We start from the raw sequence: 17,764 nt of genomic DNA, 5'->3' as shown, positions 1-17,764 counted from the left end.
GAGTTGTTTGAAGAGTGCTTGAAGAACGCAGTAGGCAGAGGAGTATGTTTGTTTATAAACTCCGTCGAACTGTAGCACTGAAAATTAGGCAGAGGGGTATGGTGGCGAGATTACAGCCGCAGTTGCTGATGTGTTGGTTGCAGTATGTGCAAGAATTGTCCATGAATGATGGATGAGAACAATTTCAAAGTGTATTTTAAAGCGAGTAGTTTTAACGCAAAACTTTAAACAATAGCCAAACTAGAAGTGCTAGTATGAGTGAATAAACATCTCGTCACCCGCTCTCATAAGTTTTAACACAAAACTTAAACTCGATTTATTAATCTCAACATAAAAGATCCTTCATATCGGCAATATAGGAATCCTAAATGAAGTAGAAAACAAACAAACTCATGCAGAGTTCTAATAGAACATTAAAAGATACGACTTATGCCCTAGTTAAATTAGACTAAAATTAAGCTTAAAGAGTGATACCAAAGAAATGAAGAACATATACATACATTTTAATCGATGCCCTAATTAATATACAAAATCTACGAATGGAGTCTTAGCCTGTTTGTTAAGACTGAGAGTCTGCCCACGTTTGTAATTTATTATTGCCCTTATAGCTCATTTGGACCCAAAAAAAAAATTACTCCGTATAAAATCTGTTTTGTTCCCACATACAGCTTGCGCACCCAACAAGTTCTTATTTTATTAAACCTGTATAGGCTTAATCGTAGATTTCATGGTACTTCTTGAATAAATTGGTATGGGGTATATATGAAGAAGTACGAGAAAACAGGAAGGACAGTAATACGTGTATATATGAATATCTTTACTATCCAAAATCCGCAAAACAATGCTGGAACTTAGCTCTAAAATGTGAATTTCACTGCATCGAAAAATGATGATACAAACATGCAAGCACACAGATAAACGACACAGCCTGCTTTTCTGAGAAATATATGCTGACATTCCTACAAGGAGTGATTCACTCACTACATTGGCAGCTTCATGATTTACTCCCTGATCTCATCTCAGCAATAAAATAGGACATATGCATTTTGTGCGTCTTCGAATTATCATTCTTTTTTTTCAAGAATAACACACCAATTTGATTTATCAAAGAAGCGATCCACGATCACAGCATTGCTCATTCCAGACACTAAACTGAAAGTTCATCAAAACCGAAAAAGTGGGTCAGTTACTGAAAAACCATGACTAAATCACACCTAGATAAGAAACAGTTCAGGAAATATTGCTAGTATTAGTGAAGCAGGGTGTTCTTTAAAGAATCAAGATATACACCAATCTATAATTGACATAAAGAATCACAATTTGCATAATAGGCTAAAATTAATTCTCAAAAATACTTAAGAAAGAGTATTAAGTCACCTAGGGTGCGCAAGCTGGAATTTCAAAACCATAACGAACATAGTTAAATTTTAAAGAACAAAGCAAGAGAAACAGTTTCTGGATTTGACATACAGATGATGGACCTAAAGGAAACATGCAAAGCAATAAGTAATCATGTACCAAAAGAAGTTTTATTTCGATGATGAGCGGAAATTAGGAGTCCATGGAAACTAAGCTAAAATGGAACCATATGAAGAGCTGGTCAACCATTAGTGACGTACTCTTATGTAACTGAGAACAGGATACTAACAGAAAATAGGAGTATCAGCCAACAAATTTGAGCTAGTAGCCTAGTAAGATTGGATAGAAACAAGCAAGAACTGGTCGAACATTAGTGAAGTACTTTACATAACTGAGAAGAGGATACTAACAAAATTAGGAATATCAGCCAACTATTGAGCTAGTAAGATATTTGGAACAATTGAAAATTCAATTTGAAGTTGATGCAATTATGCAATAGGGAACCACAAATGAAATCATATTGATTTGAGTCAAAAGTTGAGTGACAGAGTAAAGTGAAACAGCTTCATGAGAAATATTACTTCCTAGAAGCTCCTGAAAAAGATTTCATTGTATTCAAATTTAGGTCAATAAGATCAAAGGCGCATCCACGGATCTCAACAATGTTCATAATATAACAGCTTATTTGGTAGACAATGGTAAATGGTGGTACTGAAGTAAATATGGAGTATGTAATTTGGTAAAAAGACAGTCATGCACTCATGCCAATGTCCATAGTAATGATTGTCAACACCTTAAATCTCTTGTCTTTCATAAACTTACATTACCATCCGTTACCACTTTAACCACTTTAGAGGTGGTATTGAGCGGCTATGTAAATTTATATTTATGTTTTGGGGTTAGAGTTCCATTACCATTGACATTGGCAAGGGACTTTGTTTAATAGTCATAACAAATTCATCACAATTACCGCATACCAAATGGGCTGTGAGAAGTATACTCTTTAATTTTTCAAAATGTTTATCAAAAGGCTGCAAATTTATATAGTTTTTGAAGGAAAACATCTGGTTAGAGGAGCACTGAATATATTACAACACAAAAAGGTCAATTATGCAGTGTCATTGAGATCGGACTACTGACACTACTCTAAATAGCCATGGGTAATATTCTACTTGCATAGACTAAGTGCAAAATGAAACATAGTACACTTGCAATCCAAGTGGTGTCAACTCACAAGCAAGAACACAATACCCCCTAGAAGCTACTCAATAAGACAAGTTCAAGTGAGACAATGCAACAAAACAACCATGACACCACCAATTTTACAACCGAAGACGAGAAATTCAATTCATCCCCAACAACCAAACCTAACTAAATCTAATAAACCACATCACTTTCATAGATATAAATTTTATTTTCAATCTCTTATACCGCCTGAAAAGAAACAACTATTATTCAATTCGTCAGAAGTGAAAGAACATTTTACTTCGCTAACGACAGGAGAGGGCTTCCAGTTTTTGTTCTGCACTCTTTTCGGGGAGCAGAAAATGCAACTAATCAAATATTTTAATTTCACAGGCTCTTTTAAGTTATAAACTGATGGTAGCTCCAAAATCCACTTAGAAACTCTCAGACTTTTTGCTCCAGTTGTCCTTTGGTCTTGCAATACCTCTCCAGTAACTGGCATGTTTTCTGGATTTTGAGCTGCCTAGGCGATTCCTCACAGTGGCTCTTCAAAGTTCCATTCTGATAGTCCTTAAATACGGGTAAATTACAAACAAATCCGCCAAGTCATCCTATAATGCTCATACGATCTTTTAGTTGCAAGATCAAACCTCTTCTTGAAACTCGCAAATATTTGTGGCTTCTAAAAACTAAGACAGAATCTGTTAGAAACTACCATTTTTCTTTATACAGGTGTTAGCAACTACATAGGAATTCCTGGTTCTTATCCTACCTATTATTTGGGGCAATAATATAAAGTATTAACTATCTCATATTTGCTTTTAGGATGGACTAATTTAAGCAAATTATGAAACTCTTCTTCAGCGTATTATTAGCTCAAATTTTGAGTTAGAGGATGTGCACATAACCAAGCAACAGAAAAGCTCCAAAGATTTAGAAATGCAGAACATCCTGTTACCAACTTGAGGAAGATGCTCAATGGAAAAATATATTTTAAAACCTTAAGAAAAACAAAAAAAATGGCGTAACTGAGACTTGAAGACAAATTTTCTGCAGTCAATAGCACATTTGTCAAGCGCCAAGCTGACAGAACAGAAGAATGATTCTGGTTGGAAATGGCTCGCTATTTCTAAACAGTAAGAACTTACACATGAAGTGCATCAAGTGGATAAAGAATAAACTGCTATGTTCAAAACTTAATATTGCACGAGGAAACAAGAAACCAGGTTGGAGAGTCATGAAGGCTGGTAACTAAAACGAATTGAACTGGGCCCAGTTTTTCGAGGACTCAAATGTAAAGAAGGAATTTCTAATGACACCACTCAAAAGTCAATAGTACTCAGGTTTCATTTTTCAGCTGAGAATCTTGGAGCCCCAAAATACAAGTCAGGAAAATTTGTCAATTATTACCTACCTTATAGGTAACTTTGTCACTTACTACCTAAGATTTTTTTTGTCAATTACTACCTAGAAAACCTTCACATAATTAGTGTTGCTACCCTATTAACATTCCAGTCAAATTAGCCGAAATATGACGTTATAATAGCGTAAATTTGCGAGAATTTGCTCTAAATTGGCCGACTTAAGAGAATTATCGATAAAGTAAGTTATAAATCAATTGGTCTGCAGGCATAAAGTCGCAAAAGCGAAGCTTTTGGGTGGTGGGGACTTGGGTTGCGGTAGGTTCGTGGCGGCCAAAACAAAGTCACTTCTTCTGGACATGAACCGAATGGGAATAAGGCTTGGAAGAAGAATAAGGATTATTTAAAATCAACTTAAACAATTTTATGATGTCATATTCAAGCCAATTTGGCAGGAATCCTGACTTGGGTAGCAATAGTAATCATGTGAAGGTATAGTGGGTAGTAAATTACTACTTTTTTTTGAGGTACTAACTGACAAAGTGACTACTAAGTACTAACCAAGGTAGTAATAGGCAAATTTTCCTACAAGTCAAATGTCTCATTTATTGATGGTCAAGATTCATCTAAGACTTGGGATGGGAAATGACGAGAGCTACAAGCTAAGTAACTTAAAGTCAACTTGTGTCTTTTGACATTCACTCAACACTCAAGTACTCAACTGGTAACTTTGTACTTAATATTAACCTACTCCACAAGCAACTTTTTAAGATACATTTACCCGTCTCCGCTAAGTTATTTTACACAATTGTCAAGCAGAGTCAATTTCAGTTAGGGGCTTGTTTCACCCTGTTTGTGGTACTACTCCGATTCTAGACAGAAAAATGCATGATGTATCCTAGAGGATGGGTAACAATACAGCTACCTATAACACATTATGTTCAAGACAGAAAAGTAATAAAACCAAAGGCAAGGATCATATCAAGGAAACTGTATATTACCTTTCAAGTTCACCCTCACTAAACACATGATAATATCGGTTATATACCACAGCACCCTTTTTGTCATCTTTTCTTGCCAGACCATTTGCAACAGCAGAAGCAGAAGAACCACTAATTTCAGCTCGATGATAAGGTAAATGCCATGGAACAAAATACTCTTGGTTTTCGTTACATTTATCACCAATCGAGGTAGTTGATGTGTCGTTTTCTTGGTCATTTAACTTCATTGTTCTATCCAGCTTTTCACCAAGGGACTCATTAGAGACTGTGCATGACTCTTGAGATCCATTCTCGCTTTCAGGAATGCTTTGTAAATTAAATGACCTGGAGCTATGCACACGAGGACTACCGGGTCCAATCCACTCATCCAGGTACCTACGGGACAATGGAGTCCATTTACTCAACAAACCTGGATCCTCTTGCTCCACAGCCCAAACTGTTACTAACACCAAACCTCCCTTCCTAACAACTCGAACCAGTTCTTCAATGGCTTTTCGCCTCCTACTTTCAGTACTCAGGTGATGTAACACAGCAATAGAGATTGCTGCATCACCAAAACCACTTCTATAAGGCAAAATTACAGCATCAGCAACCAATGCTTCATGCCCTCTCTCTGCACATATACTGATTAAAGCTGGACTTATATCACATCCTACGGAAACACATTTGGGATTGAAACCTAAGTATTTCCCATTTCCACATCCTGCATCCAGGACAAGAGATCCTTGTGGCAAGGAATCTAAAAACGATGCAACCTTTGGCCATTTAGCAAATCTGGTTGAACTAAAGTGGGGAGCAATTGCATCATAAACCTGATGGACATACGTCTTCTCGATTTCAGGGGTATACTGAACATGATTCGATGAAAATCTATCCTTACTTGTCAATTCAGATGGTTGATCCCGAGTTTCTCTATCAGATTCAGCAGTCGAGAAAACAGAAGGGTGGCCGACTCTAATATCCTTCATCTTATTAGACACTGTGGAGTAACACTTGCAAACAGATATGAGAGGAGGTGAGTGCAATTCCCGCAGTATTTGATAAGAAACTCTCCAAGATTCTATGCGACCAAATATCATTACCTGAAACAAGATTACAAAGAGTAGTTGAATGGTTTGACTTATATTAACAGAAAAATGAGGTTTGGATGCTTCAAAGTCTTGGAACATAATCTCACATCAAGTAACTAGCAAAAAGGATCTTTAACATTAAAACCAAAATTTCAGAGCACAAAGTTAATAAAATAAAAATCAAGCACTTATATAGATTTGAAACTGTTAAAACTTGAAAGTATAGAAGAAATGAAGGGAAATCTGAGTGCAAGTCAAACTAAGATCAAGCAAATAGGGCGCCGTTCACGGTCTTACCTGAAGAGAGCATTAAAAAAATATGGTTTGGCAGTTTCAATAGCCTACCATTATCTAAAAATTTTAGTCCACATCACTTCACAGTTAGTTGCTCAATTGTGCATAGTTTGCAATCCCCTTAATAACAAATGACAAAACACGATTCACAAAGTAACCAAAACTTACAACCCAAGCCTCACCATACAAGGTTAAAAACATGGAAAGAGCATGCGATGCCTACACCGATGAAACCGTGATGCAATATGAATAGACATAATTCAGGAAAATAGATCGTGTGACTAATCTGACTATTACAATAGATCTACCCCTACTTGACCGCTATTCCATTTACCTAGAGGGAGACATAATTTTTCTAAGGAGAACCAACACTAAATAATGTACAGTTTATTAAAGATTCAAGAGGCAACATTCCACCAGAGAGCCTGTTCCCCTATTAGATATACCCCTGCCTAATATACTAGTATAACACCAAAGTATCAAGAGCTCGTTTAGCTACGGATGCCACTTTCAACAACGAAAATGAGACTATTGGAAGGTTGCTGATCACGCCTAGCCTCAAAACGCATTTCTTTAGACAAAGACTCCGTTTTCCCGTGTCTCTAGAGATTCCTCAACTGTCCCAATTTTTCTTTCGTCATAAAGGATAGAAAAAGAGTTTCAATAAGGCTAAACAAAGAGAATACACAGTACACACACATAAACCCTAGCTAAATGGATGTGACAGCTCAAATCTCAAATTCTAACAAAAATCAGTACACACTTAAACGAAATTATTCAAGAATTTCAAACTAAATACAATCAGTCACACAAAAAATTAAACCCCATTTCCCAATCACTCTGCACTTATACTGAACTAGCATCCAGAAGTTCAAAGCTTTAGTGAATACATAATCCAGAGAATTAAGCAAAAAAAGAGATCCAAAAACATCAATTCATTTCCTTAATCAAATCTAAGAAGGAGAGAAAGAAAGTTACCTTGAAAGATTAAGTGGGGTAGAAGCCAAAGGGAACAAGCTGTTGCACATCATCACAACGCAAAGATGAAAGCTTGAAATTGGGGATGATGCCAGGCGTTGAGGACGATTATTGAGATATGAGATGCCAACGCGCCGCGTCTTGCACTCTTGCCTTCGATCTAGGGCCTTGGCCAAGCTCGTTGATGTGTGAGGGTGTGGCCCGTGTGCACGTTAAGGGAAAACTTAGCCCCACTCCTATGTTTAGTGGGTCGAGCTCTTCTAGTGACAATTTTTTATTATAAAATAAATTAATTTTAATTCTTTTTTTTTTCTTTTATGTGAATGAGTCGTGAAGACAATTTTTGATTTAAAATATATTTAGGCAATACGCGCCTATATCTTAAGTGTTTGATGTGGGTGTCCATTTGTGATTTGTACAGCTTTTTGAGCAGTTTACCAACGCTCTATACTATCTATATTACTTTAATTAATGTATTGTTTGGTCTTTATTCGAGCGCGAGAAAGTTTGAACATTTCAAAAAACAAAAGTATAATTTTATTTACGGATTTTTCATGAAATACCCCCGAATTTTGGCGTAATTCACCAAATGCCCCTCGACTTTCAGAAATTCACCAAATGCCCCTCACAAATGACTTAATACCCAAAATACCCTTACTAATGATGCGCCGTTAGTCCTCCGTTAACCTAATTTTCAAATTCACCAAATACCTCTATTTTAATACTTATTTCACCAAATACCCTTATTCAGAAACTTAATTCACCAAATACCAATAACTTAAAATTACTCATTTTGATGCTCAACGACTAGTTTTTGTGTTTGAAAATTAGCCGTTGCTTATTGTTTGCTTATAAATACTCTTTTTCTGACGATTTATTGTAGTTTTCCTATTATTTTGTTAATTTCATATCATTTTTGTTATGAGTTTTCTTTCAAAATCATCATCCACACCCAATGAGTCCACATATGTAAGAGTCCCAAATAAATTTTGTTATCATGGGAGAAAATTTGACATCCGAATATCTGATACAACACTCAATCTGAAGCTCCGGTACAACACTAAAACAGAAAACACTCCTAAAAACACCTCAAAACGTCGCAACTCTTCAAGAAAATAGCTACTTCTTTTGTACCTTATTCTTTATGTGACCAATTAATTATATTTACCACGCAATCGGAAGGTATTCCTTTTTCAATATGGGAAATATCTTTAACATATGCAAACAGATTAAAAATAAAGCTCTTATTAATTTTATTCTAACGCATATGTTCCAGCTACCTCGGCTTCTATTGCTTCCATGCCACATATTTAACGTTAACTCCCTTTTGTCTTCTGTCTCTACTGCCTCCAAACATCTTTCTTCAATCTCCTAACTTTCTCTCAACCTTACAGTCGAGGCATAAAGGTTTTCCCACTTTTCTTTTGAGCTAGGTCCTATTGACATGGTCAGATTTATGGACAAATGTCTATTTTTGGATTTGAGGGAACAAGAAAAAAAAATGAAACTAAGGTATGTTCCAAAGCTCATGAACCAGTGAAAAAACATGAATCTTGGCACAAAGATTTGCCTCCAAACTCAAGATTTTCACATCATGAATCCAAGTTGAAATCGAGGTTGTGATAAAAATGTATGTGTTATTGAACTTGATTTCTTAGTTTCTTTACCATTCGGACAATAAGAAAATTAAGGTGTTAGCTTTAGATTGAATTACTTCAGCTTCACTTACATAAGATCCCTTTGAAAATGGGGTTTTTTGGCCTTTTGCTCAGCTAAAGTGCATTGTCTTTACTGGATGAGGCCTGAACTTATTGGATCATAATTGAAACTTACTGAGTGTTGTATCGGAGCCTCAGATGGAAATTTCCTCCCATAATATTAGAAATTGTTTGGGACTCTTACATATGTGGATTCATGGGTGTGGATGATGATTTTGAAAGTAAAACTCATGACAAAAATGATATGAAATTAACAAAACAATAGAAAAACTACAATAAATAGTCAGAAAAGGGGTTTTTATAAGCAAACAATAAGCAACGGCTTATTTTCAAACATAAAAACTAGCCGCTGAGCATCAAAATGGGTAATTTTAAGTTATGTGTATTTGGTGAATTAAGTTTCAGAATAGGGGTATTATATGAAATAAGTAATAAAATAGGGGTATTTGGTGAATTTAAAAATTAGGCTAACGGAGGACTAACGGCGCGTCATTAGTAAGGGTATTTTGGGTATTAAGTCATTTGTGAGGGGCATTTGGTGAATTTCTGAAAGTCGAGGGGCATTTGGTGAATTACGCCATAATTCGGGGGTATTTCATGAAAAATCCGTTTTATTTATTACTACATACTTCGAATTATGTTATTTCTACTTAGACATAACTTATGTTGTACGTTTGATCTAAAAATGTGTTTGGTTTCATGCAGATCGTAAAAGACGTCATAGTCATCGTCATACTAATACTAATGTCATTCTATTTTGAAGAAGTCGAAAATTTCTCATAATTCCAATCCTATCCATCAGGAGTTCCCTAATCATATTCCACGAGAATTGTCAATCTCATTCCTCGTGATTTTACCTACTCCTATTTCTTAGGATTTCTCAATCCTATTTCTTCGGGCTTCTTCCAAGTTTTATTCCTCAAAATTTGTTTTAAAATTTTATCTTATTTCACAAAATTCTCCCAAATTTTATTTTTTTAGGGAAAAATTCTCCCAAATTGTATTGCTCAATTTTTTTTTCAACATCTTATTCCTTGCGAATAGAGTATTTATTTAGGTGAAACATTTTAAAATATTTTTTTAGAAATAGCGCATGTCAACTTTGCAGCTAGTGTATTTTCGTAGGGACAAAGTTAATGGAAATGAAAGACTATAGTCCCTGTTTGGCAATTGGTTGTTTTACTTGGCTGGTTTGACTGGTTGTTTAAGTTGGCTGTTTGACTATTGATTGTTTAAAAATATGTTTGGCAAAATCAGTTGTTTGCTTTTGGCTGCAATTATGTAAAATGACATTTAAGGACATTTAATTGTTTTATTTATTTTTTAAATAAATACTCCGTATTATGTACGGAGAACAAATAAATTAAATATAAATTAAAAATAACTTACTGTATGGAGAGTATTAATTATTAGTTATTAGTTATTAGTTAGTTACTAGTTGTTAATTGTTAATTATTAATCACTAATCACTAATTATTAATTATTAATTATTTATGGAGTGTTAAATTATTAATTATTAGTTAATTAGTAAAACCAAGGATAAAAAAGTAATTTAGATAGTGAGAAGCCAAAAGCCAACTCCAAAAAACTAGTAATACTAGCTTTTTATTTTTGGCGGAAAAACTGGCTTTCCAGCAAGCTAAAAAGCCTGTAACCAAACATATTTTTTGGCTGTTTGACCAGATTAAAAAACCAACAGCTAAAAGCCACTCAAAAAGCCAGTAAAAAGGCAGCAACCAAACAGGGCCTATGAGTTGTTGGATGTGATAGAACACTCGGGGTGGTTAGAAAGAATTTGGGAACAAATTCCACCTACATTATTATCCTTTGCAAATTGCAACTCTTGCATGCATTTAAAAATTCAACTAAGTTGGCAGCAGTTTGCTTTCCAATCACAGTTACAACTTGCAAGCTTAAAAACGCTTCTGGCATATGATGCTTCAACACTCAGTGATGTCTAATTTGTTATACCATTACCAGCTAGGACACACAAACAGCAACGGCTTTCAGTTGGTTGGTATCTGGGAAACCAATACATTAAGAAATGTAAACCATGAGTTCTGGGTGCTTCTACAAAGGTCTGAGGAAATCGTATAGCATCAACGAAATATCATACACGTAGTGCCAGAATAACGACAGTAACAGAATTTATTGCTAAACAAGCAGCAGCTTTCTTTCTATACACAAAAAAATATTAATCACACAATCTTTTTCAGGAAAAGAAGAAAAAAGAATCATCAGAACTTCATTCTCTAGCCATTTTGGTGAATTGGTCCGTCACATATCCCCTAACGCTTTTTTGATATCTCCCTGCAGGATCATATCATATCAGATCAGATGTCAAAGAAGCATTCAACAATTACTTAGCTACTAGGATATTATTGGATAAAAATAGCTAGGAAGAGGAAGAGACTTGATGAGTACCTCGATGGACAGAGGAGAAGTTGTTGTACCATATCGTTTAATGACTTTCCCATCCTTGCCGATTAGGAACTTTGTAAAGTTCCACTTGATACCACTTCCAAAAATAGATGAACGTTTACTTGCTTTAAGGAATTTGTACACATCTGCAGTCTTAGGTCCATTCACGCATACCTGTCACAACAAATTGAAATTATTCAAACAATAAGGGAGTGGCCGAAATGTGATACTTCAAAAAGATTTAGAAAAATGAGAATTGATCTGTAGTGTATGTAGTGTAATGTGTGTATCCATAACTGTCACGAACATCTCTTCTGCGTTCAAAATTTTTAATACTGTAAGACGGTTTCTGTTGGGTCTGTCAAATGTCAGCATATTAGTTTGGGCTAGTCTATACATGGATAAATCCTTCATGCTCAAATCCTAACCTAAACTGTGCCGTAAATGTCTATACACTAGCTGTTAGAAGAAAAATCCTGGAGGGTTTTAATTAGAACCTCTTTACTTCTTAACAGGGAACAAATGTCAGCCAATGCATGACACCGGGTGATGATTATAAGTTTTTCAGCTTGCAAAAGGATGTTTCTCAAATTGTTAGGGCAGTACAAATCTATGTCGGAAATATACAAATTGTCATTTCACAATGCGCCAAGAAAGTATGTTTTTAGACTCGGGGGTGCCAGAAGTCGGAACTGAATTATAAACACGACAGCATACAGCACAAAAAACTCACAGTTTCAGGCATTGAGCACAACTTTACTGATATAAATCATACTCTTTAGAAAGCCATGAAACACAACATTCATGCGCGCAGAAGCATCGGAACTGTGCTAGATTAATTCTACAAAAGCATTATTGTCTCAGAATACACCAGCTGCAAAGGGAAAAAGAGATCATTGTATGTTTCCTCCTTTGTACCCGAATTTCTTCTTCAGGAAAAGAAAATTGAAGACAGTTCAAGTTGTAATTGTTGGATAAGCATGCCAGTGAGCCAGTCAGTCCTATAACATCACTGTTTTTCATTCTCATCGTCAAGCACATCCATCTAAATTTGAGATTGTTGCTTGGGCATGACCTTTCAAAAACTGATAGGATTTGGTTTTAATAGCCGTTTTAGATAAAGAAAATAATATTTGTACTTCCTCCTTTAATTCACTCCCTATTATGGAATAGATCTACTAAGATTTTATTACCCCTCTCTTCCCAATACCAAGAGGACATGAAATCCTCTAAACCAAAACAAATGTAAAATCACAGGCTCATTCAGCATCAATTAGACCTAAACCAGGAAATACGTCCATCAAAAGATGCAGGAGACACAACTCTATCCCACAAAACCCTCTAACTAGATGTTCCTCCCATGAAAATCCTATCATTCTTTTTCAACAACAAAGAAAACCAGAGAGTAAAGCATGTTGCCTGCTATAAATGTTTCCTACCGTCATACTTCCAAAATAAACAATAAATACCCACAAATTCTCAGACCATGACCAAACCTATCAATCCCAACACAATTCACAAACAGTATGAGGTATGCCAGCTCACTATGCAGGGAAATATTGCTCTCAGATTACACACCACATGCTGAAAATACAGGTCTGTGACATGATACCATAGAGAATCAAGGTGAAATCAACCAAACCACATACCCACCAAGAAAATTTTCTAAGACACCAATTCCGGCAATCTAGCTGTCCTTCCAAGGCCTGCAGACTTTTTATCCAACTACTATAAAGCATATATTATCTCTTGTATGCTCACCGTTCTAGATTAAAGTTTCTAATAATGGTTATAGCCCATTCAAAATATGTGGAAAGAGGAAGCCTATGCAGAAACAAGAAATACAAAGGGATACCAGATAAATGTAGCACTTGTGCCGGAATATTATGTCCCAGAAAACAATATTTAACATTTTACTACAATTACATGCATACTGATTCTAGAAATTCTTCAAAAGCAATCCACAACAGTCATGTGTCGAAGGTATCTTATTACATAGCATAAACAGGCTACACATTCAATTATAGAAAGCCATACATGATTTATTATGAACCTGGGAATGCTCAAAAGAGAACAAGTAAATAAGTTTCACAACAAAGAGAATCGTAACAAAAAAAACATACCTTTTGAAAAATGGGGTACTCAGCTTGGAATCTTGTACAAGCAAAATTTGCAGCATCTTCACTTGTCCCAGGTTCTTGTTTGAGAAATTGATTGCAAGGAAAAGCCAATACTACAAAACCTGAAATTACAGATGCATAATGAAACCTTTTTTTTTTGTTTTTGAATTGACAAAAAGATTCAATTGAGCATAAGCGCAGGATGAGAAAATACCTTCATTGAATAGAACACACATGACTCAACAATACTTGAAACAATTATGATTCACTATCTCTCCCCTACCCTACCCTACCCTACCCTACCCAGTATCTCTTTATGCCTCCGTTCATTCACATGTCTAGCTCTCAAGTAAAGGAATACCCGAGTAACCCGAATGCATTAAATTTCCCTTATATCCAAATGAAAGAAAGTACCAAGATCATACAGATGTAAACAAGAGAAAGTACAAAGACTTCCCTTTATATGGTCATACGTGATGTGACCTATATCGTCATCAAATGAGAAAAAGAGTAGGCTCGCTTTCCCTAATTAGCTCGAGTAGGAAGTAGGAACTACAAATGATAAATGACAGTACAATATCAAACCTGTATAATACGCACTGTGTCATCCTAGAAAAATCAGCCATTTCACGCACTTCCCATCAGAAAAAGGAGTAAGCAATAACCAAAACTAAATGAACCTCATAAGTTCTTTTAAATTTTAAGTTCTAGTCTAGCAACAGGTTCCAAGAATTTCCGGACCACCTACATAGTTATGAAGGAAGTATTAAGTCAATAACACAGTCAATAGCGCAAATGGGACGAAAGAGTCCAGCACACCCCTAGAATCAACATTGTTGCATACGAAATGAACAGGCAAACCATGTCGAATTTTCAGACATTGTATGTGGCAACCTTGAAAAAGACACTATAACAGGTATATATGAATAGGATTGAGGCTCTTATTACACAATACCGGATAGTAGCCAGCAGGTTGTCATCATACTGTGAGGCGCTGATCCAGTAGTAATCAAGTCTACCACACAACACTAATTCTAGTCATTACTTTAACCCCTTCAAAAAAATTCCTTGATTTATAAAGAGTCTAGCACATAACTCATTCCATCTCCTTAATTTTTTCGCCATTTCGCATCATAATGACCATCTCTCATTCACAACATAAAAACCTCCAAATTCTATACAACATTTGACAAGGAAACAAATTTCTAAATCTAGTCATTTTCTCAATTTCTCACACTTCGATACAAATTATTATAATTCTAGCAACAAAAGAAACTTAATAATCAGTTAATCACACTAATAAGCGAAAACCATACCTTCATCCTTATTTTTCTGGTACAATTCGGTCAACTGGGTATAATTCATATTGGTAAACCCACTGTTTAAATCAACAACAACAAAATAGACACAAATTCTTATACACTATACAACAATAATTATACCAAAAATGAACAAATCAATGTAAAAAATGTGAATCAGAATTACCATTTTGAAGCAACGTTTACAACCAGAAGAACCTTCCCTTCATACATACTTAGATCAACATCTTTTCCCCTGTTATCCTGTTCATCCATTTCAAAAAATAAGCAATACCCACATCCTAATTTCAGATTTATTAATGATTACGCATATTTTCATGAAAATTCCAAAAACAAATCTTTGAAATCAACGAAAATTATGAATCGAATACCTTGACAGTAAACTCATGGATGGATTGTTGTGGGACTGATTCAACAGCACCCATTTGAAAACCAAAAAAAGAAAGAAAAGTAAAACTCTGTTCCTCGTCAAATACTTTGGCAGTGAACAGTAGAATGATTTTGTGTGTAGTTTGGCAGCTGTTAAAAGAAACGCGGCAAACGCCAATTTAGTTGCAAAATTTATCAACGAAAGATGAGGTATTGGGTCCTAGTCTAGATGAAGAAGATGCGTTATTAACATTTCTGGTGGTGGTTGAGTGTTTGTTGCGCTTTTATTAGGAAATTTGTTTCGAGTTATTAATGACTCCCTAATTTTTTGAAGTAGAGTTACAGTTAGATAGCTAATTGAAGTTAACATGAGTAGTTAAGGGTCTCTTGCGTCTTACTCGAGACTATGGATATAGAAAAAAAAAATTAATCGGGGGATGTTGTCCATCGAAGTACTCATGCAAACTCCAGTAGAAGATTAGTCCACTCGCTAAAGATGGTGGGTACTCCTCGGAGTAGAAACAAAAAAAATTAGTTTGATTGCTATAGAGTTTTAGAAAGGTGCATTAAATTTATTAGTGTTAGAGTGAGATGCATGTGGGGCTGATTGAGCAGTAAAGAATTGTAAGAAAGATATTGCGATAATAAATTATTTAAAATAAATATTAGTAAATTTCAACTCGCTCAGTTGGTAAAGTCTTGAGGGCTGGTATTAAGACCTGATATTGAATCACGTCTACACCATTAGATAATTATCAAATAAGTAAGGTTAAATCTTATTAATAAAAACAACCGACTATAGACTCTTATCCCAAACCTTTAAAATGCATGTGTTTTGAGTACTATGCTTATCAATAGTGATATGAGTGAGGATTCCTTGAAATTCACTATTCATAAGGAGCTAAATTTCCTAACCTTCCCTTTGTAAGCTCTAAATGCCTGTTTCTTATGGTCTAAGGTTCAAATCCTACCATCAACATTTCATTCCATTTTTTTTGTTCTTTTTCTTTCTCCTTCTATATGATGACTTGATCCTTTTGTCATGTTTTTTTTTTTCTCTTACGTTCTTTTCAATAATTTATTTATCTTTATATGCGAAAATTATATATTTATATAACAAATGAAATATTAGACTCTTTCATTTGCAAGGTATTATTAGCAACCATAACACATTTACTTAACATTTGATAAATAATTTAGTCATCATCTAATTATTCAACCTATTGACTTGGTTATTTTTGCTAATGAATTCCAATGTCTCGCGCGCTAGCGCGTGGTCCAAAAGCTAGTTTGAAAAACATAGGAACCGTAAGTACCCCGTACGGCTGTACCTAGTAAATGAAAAACTTTGAGGCCTCGTTTAACATTTTTTTTGTTTTCAATTCTGTAGACAAATGAAAAAAATCTCCTAGTGGCCACCACTTCAGGCGAGTTTGAATATCGATAAATATTTTAGAGACTTGCAAACCTTATTGGCTTCACGATTAGGACACGGTAGGGATAAGATTGAGCCATGAATATGATTAGTCTATCATGAATTCATTACATATATTTTGGTAACAAAAACGATGGTCAAATTGAAGTATATCAATTTCGGAACAGACGGAAATTCAAGACCTTGTGCATATCTCAAACTTCCCTGTCATTCATTTCCTGTACATTATACAATTTAGGTTAGACATCAATTGTTCTGTCGCCCCTCCAATCCATAACACCAAAGTGGACAGGTAAAGGCGAGGAGAAATCGAGTTTGTGGTTGACTGGCTTCCATTTAATCTGTGTGATGCTGTAGCATTAGGTTCAAAATTACTCCACTTCTTATATCTACCCAATACATATGTAACATGTAAGTATAAGCAATACATAATCACAAATAGTATACACCATTAACATAATAACACCTATGCTAATAAAGACCATAAAACTATTAACGTTAAGCAGCAGAACTAAAAGCATAACAATATTCTAAACTGCTAGCTCCTAAAAAACACAACCGGAAAAACAAAAAACCCAACAACCGTGCTAGTGGATATCGAGCCATTTGTGCCACAAGGGATACTTTCAGAAGACAGTAACATAAACAGAGAACCAATTTGTGGTTGCAAAAAACTATCAATTATTTTCATGGAAAGAGCATACTTGGAGACCAGACAAAATAAAAACAAGTGTTAATAACAGTCTCATACATTATGAACTCCTCAAGTCTCATTTTCCCCTTCACTATTTAAATAAAATGCTTCATCTGCTTTCTTATCACAGTCAGTCAACCAAATTATATCATCTAAATAAGCTACTTCCATGACATTCTGAAACCAGCAACAACAATCTTCCTCAGTTCCAAAAAGATGAGTTCGATAAATGCAAAACAAAAATACCAAATTAACAATTCATGATTCTCTATGCACTATAGCTTATTGGCTTAACTATTTGGTCCAACTTTTTAGTTAGGAGACACTAGATCCTAATTCTCTGCATAAAACCATTACAAAGGCATAAAACCCACATACTGTCCAGTGCCAGGAAGCAACAACTTCTAGTTATAGCTATGAATTGTGAAACAATCAAAGGA

General features: G+C 35.1%; 2 protein-coding genes across 2 annotated transcripts in view; both read right to left on the bottom strand.

Moving 5' to 3' along the window:
* Positions 1-788: 788 nt before the first annotated feature.
* Positions 789-7,493, bottom strand: LOC110774879 (tRNA (carboxymethyluridine(34)-5-O)-methyltransferase). Its single transcript, XM_021979473.2, has 3 exons — positions 7,249-7,493; positions 4,907-5,988; positions 789-1,152 (listed from the first exon to the last, which is right to left on the bottom strand). Exons 2-3 carry the CDS (start codon positions 5,983-5,985, stop codon positions 1,065-1,067), a joined length of 1,167 nt encoding a protein of 388 aa, XP_021835165.1. The 5' UTR covers positions 5,986-5,988; positions 7,249-7,493; the 3' UTR covers positions 789-1,064.
* Positions 7,494-10,976: 3,483 nt separating this feature from the next.
* LOC110805982 (protein HUA2-LIKE 2) overlaps positions 10,977-17,764 on the bottom strand; it is a 28,046-nt gene continuing 21,258 nt past the window's right edge. The window contains exons 14-19 of the mRNA XM_022011620.2: positions 15,198-15,376; positions 14,993-15,069; positions 14,824-14,885; positions 13,511-13,629; positions 11,391-11,561; positions 10,977-11,276 (exon numbers count right to left, since the gene is read on the bottom strand). Of these exons, the coding sequence (XP_021867312.2) occupies positions 11,244-11,276; positions 11,391-11,561; positions 13,511-13,629; positions 14,824-14,885; positions 14,993-15,069; positions 15,198-15,376 (641 nt within the window). The 3' untranslated portion in view covers positions 10,977-11,243. The remainder of the gene's footprint in view (positions 11,277-11,390; positions 11,562-13,510; positions 13,630-14,823; positions 14,886-14,992; positions 15,070-15,197; positions 15,377-17,764) is intronic.

This window comes from Spinacia oleracea, chromosome 1 (assembly GCF_020520425.1).
Source record: "Spinacia oleracea cultivar Varoflay chromosome 1, BTI_SOV_V1, whole genome shotgun sequence".
Lineage (NCBI taxonomy): Eukaryota > Viridiplantae > Streptophyta > Magnoliopsida > Caryophyllales > Amaranthaceae > Spinacia > Spinacia oleracea.
The sequence above is the reverse complement of the archived record's forward strand: the minus strand, read 5'-3'. Positions and strand labels throughout refer to the sequence as shown.